Source organism: Vicia villosa, linkage group LG3 (assembly GCF_029867415.1).
Source record: "Vicia villosa cultivar HV-30 ecotype Madison, WI linkage group LG3, Vvil1.0, whole genome shotgun sequence".
Lineage (NCBI taxonomy): Eukaryota > Viridiplantae > Streptophyta > Magnoliopsida > Fabales > Fabaceae > Vicia > Vicia villosa.
In genome coordinates this window covers 207481750-207488431 of record NC_081182.1, presented here as the reverse complement: position 1 = coordinate 207488431, position 6682 = coordinate 207481750, and the positions used below count along the sequence as shown (strand labels likewise).

The following is a 6682-nucleotide window of genomic DNA, read 5'->3' as shown; positions in this document are numbered from 1 at the left end:
TTAAAAACAAGGTGATATCAAACTCTCAATGCTGACTACTAAGCCACCATACTTTGAGACATCTAGGTCGAAAAACCCTGAGCCATAAAAACTCTTTTGAAACGTAACAAACTTAAAAGTAGCAATCCTTGGATCATATATCATCAACTGCGGACGAACAAAAGCCATTTTAATTTGAAGCAACACTTGGCCATCCTCAAAAACATATACCACCTTGGTGAAGGAATACGAAAAGCTATGATCATGCGTGTATGAAATAGTAAACAATTTGTTCCAAGACTCTTTTTTCCCGTATTCCTTCATAAGCCAAACATCATGACCAGAAATCATGCACAAGCAATCGCTCGACACGTCCAATGTCAAGGAGTTCTCATTGACCTCTACATTATCGGGCAGCAAAACTTTCTGATAAGACTCGTTCCTCAAATCAAGAGATACAATAAAGCGTAGACTTGGCCTAGGCCAACGTCGAGAAGAAGCCAACCAATTGATTGTGCCACTCACACACTTTCCAGATTTCTGATCGGGGATAGAACCAAAAGGGAACTCCTCCATGTTTTTCCATAATTTGGTACCCAGAGTATTGACCTTCACTTGAGTTTTCTCATCACCGCAATGGTCCCATAAAACTACAACCACTTTGTAATGATCAGTAACAGAGTCATAGCCAAAGCCATACGCGATGTTACGATGATGTGGATTACGTAAAACAGGTAGTTCCTTTAATTTTCTAATGGTAGGGTTCCATAATTGAATGAATTCCTTATAGGCAAGACAGAGGATGCCATTACAAGAGCCAACAATTTCCTTTGCCATGATACAATTGCAATAGCCAACAACTTTCTTTGCCCGAAGACACCGATTACATTCCTGTGAAGGATGCTCATGCTGCTTGACGTTAGTAAATACAGATGTGTTGAAAAAGAAGTCCGGTGGATACATAGTGAGAATGCCGGGAAAAGTGAAACCTAAAGAGTTGAGTGAGTGGGTTGTTGAATTGGTAAGGTGTTTTTTGGCGAAATTGGGATCCTGAGATATCAGAGAATTCCATGATTTGGAGACAGATCGGAGTTGGAGAAGAAGTTTGACAGGTAGTCTAGAGAGTATTTCTGTTATCAGATCAAAAGGAAGAGTGGGAGGTGAATCATCTCCTGAATCAGTGATGTTAGGGTTTTTCCTCTTAATGGAAGATATCATCATATCTAAACACGTTTGTCTAGGTTAGAATCAGATTTAAGAGTGAGCATTAGGATTTATATAACAGAAAATATGTTAGAAACGGAAAACCCTCAAACTATATTTGTTTTTCTTTTATCTTTGCTTAAGTTTTATTTAAAATTTATTTATTTATAAACTTTAGATTGTACATAAAAATTTAGGCCTCCAAATTTATTTATTTAAATAAATATAATAGTATTTTATCATTTATAAATTAGTTATTATACTCTGAGTTAATATGTATATTTGATAATTGATTTGTTAATTGAATATTAAATTTACTAAATTTTACTAATTTACAAACATTTAAATCTATAATTATAAACCATAATTAAAATAAAATAATCTCGGACACATAATCAGAAACGGGATTGTGTTTAGAAGCGACACATGGAATATCTCGGACATTGTTTGGGGAATCAAGGCTTTGGTTTGGAGGTGGTCTTTTGTTGGAAATATTTTGTAATTTTTACGAATTTAGTAGGGATCCTATTTTCTACCTTTCGTAAGGCTCAATTGGAGCATAATCTTCTTTGGCTGGTACCCATTCCGTGCCTCTTGTATCCCTTTTTGAGAACTTGGGTTCTCGTGGTTTAATATATCTCTTGCTTATTAAAAATAAATAAAATAAAATAATATCTAGGAAAATTTCTTTAAATTTTATCTTAAATTAAATATTTAATATCAAATATATAGTTATATATTTAAAAATACCTTCAAAAAACATGACACTATTTTTTTGGACCAGCACATCGGGCCTATATTTTTCATGGGCTAGACCGGACCGGACAAAGCGGGCTTTGGACTGACCCATTAATTTTTTTATTTTTGGTAAATTTTGGAAAAAAAAAAAGATTTAGATAAGTTATAATTGCATAAATGTGTTTTCAAGTGATAAAAAAAAGTTAAAGAGGATGAAGATATATTTTCAAGATGATGTAATCAAGAAAACAGTTGTGAGATAAAGAGAAAATTTGATAAGTATTGGTAATAATATTAAGTTACTTTGTACTTTTTTTACATGAAAGTTTTTGTGGTATTCATATATATATTTATAGATAAATATTTTAAACACCACTTGTATACGTTTATGATATTTGTATACGTTTATGATGACTCTACTTATGTCATGTTACATTTATCCATTTTATCATTTTTATAATATTAAAATACGGGTCGGGCTGGCCCAGCAGGCCGCACGGGTCTTTGAAAAATAGTTCAGGCTCATTTTATGTAGTCCATTAAGCAATCGGGTCGGACCGATCAGCCCATTTAAACAAATTGTCCCACCGACTCAGAGCGGGTTGGGCCAGACTGGCCCATTTAACATCTCTAAATATAAACATTAAATATTATTTACACCCAATCAGTCATAAGTATATCATATCATTGAAAATTTTAAACTTTAATATTAATTACTTTTAAAATTATATCTGTAGTTAATTTATTTGTTTTGTCAATTGTTCCATAACCAAATGGTTGGAGATAATGTCTATGTATTTCATTATTAAGCGTGTAAGGGGATAGAAAAATCAATAAAATCAATAATTTAAACCAAACCAAATTAAAATAAACATTGATAATTTCTGGTTTAGTTTTAAAACCAAACCAATAAAAATCGATTTGGTTTGGTTCGGTTCTCGAATTTAATTTTTAATAATCATCATATCAACAATGAACCGAACTAATGGCTTTAATTACGCTAAAAATATTTTATTCAAACCGTCATTAAGTCCAAAATTTGAGTCGGTCTAATCATTTTCCATTTTTTTTACATTTTCTTACTTTTAGGGATGGCAATTTGGCCCATCCCTAATGGGTACCCACAAAAAACCCCATATCGGGTAGGGTAAATACCCATAAAAATGGGTATGGGCACGGGCACGGGTAATTACCCATTAAAATATGCGGGTATGGGTGCGGGCACGGGTACTTTACTACCCAACCCGCCCCATACCCACACTACATATTTCTCTAATGTCATTTATATTATTATATAAAAATGCATGATTCTAAATTTTTTTAAAAATATATCGCTATTAAATCATTACACATTTTAATAAAAGTGTTTATTTGTTTCTTAACTCAACAATAACATACATAATTTTTTTAATATTGTTAAAAAGACTTAAATTATATGATATTTTGTAATTAAACGATTTAATTTTACTATAAATGCGGGTACGGGTATGGGTATGGGCATTGAGGTACCCACAGGGTACGGGTACAGACATGAATATTGATACCCACGCGGGTTTGGGCTCGGGTACGGGGATTTTTTTAAACTGCGGGTATGGGGACGGGTACTATAGTACCCTGCCCAAACCCTGCCCATTGCCATCCCTACTTACTTTCAACTATACATGCATCTAAAACTAAACTCTAAAATATAGAAATAGAAACCATAAGTTACATTAATTTATTTTAATCCAACCGCCGTCCGCCACCATTAATGCTCTCTACCTTCGCTCTAATATGCTATGGTCGCTTTTTTTTTCTTCAAATTTTCTTTGTCAATTTTCATTTTTTTAAAACCTTCTTTGTTTTTACACCTTTATCCATAACAATGTGTGTTTGATACACACAGAAGAAGTATTGGTTATATATAAATCACTGTTTTATTGAATAAATTAATTGCGAAAGATTTTTCAAATACGTAATTTATTAATTATATAAGTAAAATAAATTTTAAAAATTCAAACAAGAAAAATATTAAGAGTATAAAATAAAAAATAACATTAATATCTTTTTTAATCAAAAGGATTTTTATTAATTCATAAACAGTAATAACGATCAAAGGATCCTATTAAGGAAAAAAGCTCATTACATTATCAAATGAGCTATGTGTGTTCTTAGTTTAGCACTATACAACCATATATAGACTATCATATCCATAATACTCTCAACTATAGTCGTATTGTTTACAATATTACTGAAAATTTTATCGTTTCGGTGTTTCCAAATGCCATAGATAGTTTCAGTCATAACCAGTTTCAGAATAGACACTTTGTGACCTTTACCTTTGTCATGCCTGATAATTCAATTAAACTCTTCATGACGTTCTTTAGGATGATGATGTACCTAAATCCATTCGAGTACCTTTTTTCAAAACTGCAACAAGAACATTGCAACCAAAGAACATGGGTCTCTAATCCATCGCAGAAACAACAAGTATTACTGTTCAATATACCAATTCTTAGCAGAAGATCCTTTGTGGGCAGCCTGCCATGACAAGCTTGCTAGAGTTTCATCAGAGCGCGAGTTTTAGCAGGATTACCATAAAGCAGTCTGCTTCACACAACCTCAGTCAAGTCTTCACTTCTCAATTTCAGATACATGGTCTTCATACTGAATTAGTTTTTATTTAGCATCTGAACCCATTCACGCTGCATATTAGTAACATAAACTCTTTGGTTGAGAATGTATTTCATAATCCGGGACCGGGTAGAATTTAGGGGACTTAAAATATTAATAATTTATTAATATTTAAAAAGCCAATAATTTGATACATTTTGCTCATAGTGACTTATAATAAAAACGGGAGAATAATATGTGCCAAATATAGGGGTAGCAAAACAAGTTAGGCCCGCCTGGTCGGCCGTTTGACTCACAATTTTGGGCGGGTTGGGCTGAGGTTTTCGACTTGGTATCTTAAGTTGGGCCGCTTCGCCTAACCTGCTTAAAAAAGCGGGCTAAGGCGGGGCGGACGGATTTTTCCTGCGAGATTTTTGTTAAAACTTTTTATTTTTTTACTTAGAATTAAAACAGCATTAACTATAAAAACAACACTCTTCTCTTATGATTATATTGATTGAATTGTATTATAAATTATTATATACATATAAAATGAATTATAATTGTAACGTTCTTTCTATAACTCTCTAATCCATGTGTTGATTGGAAAAACTTGAAATAAAAAAACAATTGTATGATATGCATAATTATTAAGCTGTCAATACATTATCTCACATGTTATTTTTTGAAATATATCTTGATTTTAAGAAAATGAAGGATTTGATGACTGTATAAATGTAACAAATTTAGGATTGAACTATTAAAGAATCAGTTAACATAAAAGTCTATATGATGTAAACAGTGAAAAAGTCAAGTATTGAAATTTTATGCACTACTATTTTATGCATTATGATGTATTATGCAGTTTAATTGTTATCACTTTTTGTCTTGTGTAAATTCTTAATTGGGTTCATTTAGTAGTTAGTTTTTAAATAGGATTAGAATGATAAATATTGTTATTTATTTTGATAAGTTTTATTATTATGCTTGAGTTTATTTTTTTTTCTTTAATTGGTCTTTATTTATTTTATTTTTTGAACTGTTTGTACTTAATTAAGACAAGTTGAGATTCTATTTTGTGTTGTTAAAAAATATTTTTTGACCTTTTTGGTAATAATTACAATAATTTGTAAACTATGTAGTAAATCAAATTGTAAAATAAAAAATATAAAAATTGTCGGGCCTGCCCGCCAACTCGCTAGTAAACGGGGCAGACTTGACTTTTGAGCTCGGACGTCAAAGTTGGTCCTCCCCGTCTGCTCTGTTTTCGAACGGGCTTAATCTGGGAGGGCCTAAATGGGGCAGGCCGCGCGATTTTTCATCCCTAGTCTCTTCTAATAAGGTATAATATCTTCTAGGTCCATTGGTTACTCTATTGGTCTCAACTGAAAACATTTAGAACACTTAAAAGTATAAGGAGTATTACAAAGGTCATTCTCGAATGTTCGAGCATAGAATGTCCCACACAGATAATTTCTAAAATCCCTAGTACATATATAAAATGGAAATGAAAATAAGATATATATATATATATATATATATATATATATATATATATATATATATATATATATATATATATATATATATATATATATATAAATAAGTGAAAGAAGAAAAAAGCAAGTAAATAAAAATATAAACACCCAAAGAATAATAAAAGCCCTAAGACTAAAGGGTAGGCGAGACACTCTTTAGGGGTTGTCCAAGTGAAGTCGCCAGTTGTCGTGGTCGGAAAAAATTTCAATGAAATCTCCATTATTATTTATTGTTCCTGAGGACGGGAAGATAACGAGAAAACCCTAAAGGTATGGATAAGGGAGTCGTCGTTACCAAGTGAAGGGTCCGGGTGTCGATTAGGCAAGGAGAAGGTGTTAGGCATCCTTCACATCCCCTGTACTAAAGGGGAACCTTCTCTAATCTCAGGGTAACTATGTGTGTTTTCTCTAAGGGAATCTCTAATTACTTATTTATTTCTTTTAATTATTTTATTTACAAAAAAGGTATATACAAAGGGAAATGGTTAATCTTAAGTTAGGGGACTCGCTAAGCATCGCGCCTTATGCCTACGTATTCATCAAGGAATAAAAACAGAGTCTTTGTAGCTAAGAATATGTTGGTTGGTTGATTTTCATTACTACAAACGCATAAATAATAATGTCATGGTCAC

At 32.1% G+C, this 6682-nt stretch overlaps 1 protein-coding gene across 1 annotated transcript; it reads right to left on the bottom strand.

Moving 5' to 3' along the window:
• Positions 1-1200, bottom strand: LOC131659824 (F-box/kelch-repeat protein At3g23880-like). The gene is made up of 2 exons (XM_058928952.1): positions 838-1200; positions 1-807 (listed from the first exon to the last, which is right to left on the bottom strand). Exons 1-2 carry the CDS (start codon positions 1198-1200, stop codon positions 1-3), a joined length of 1170 nt encoding a protein of 389 aa, XP_058784935.1.
• Between the last annotated feature and the right edge of the window lie 5482 nt (positions 1201-6682).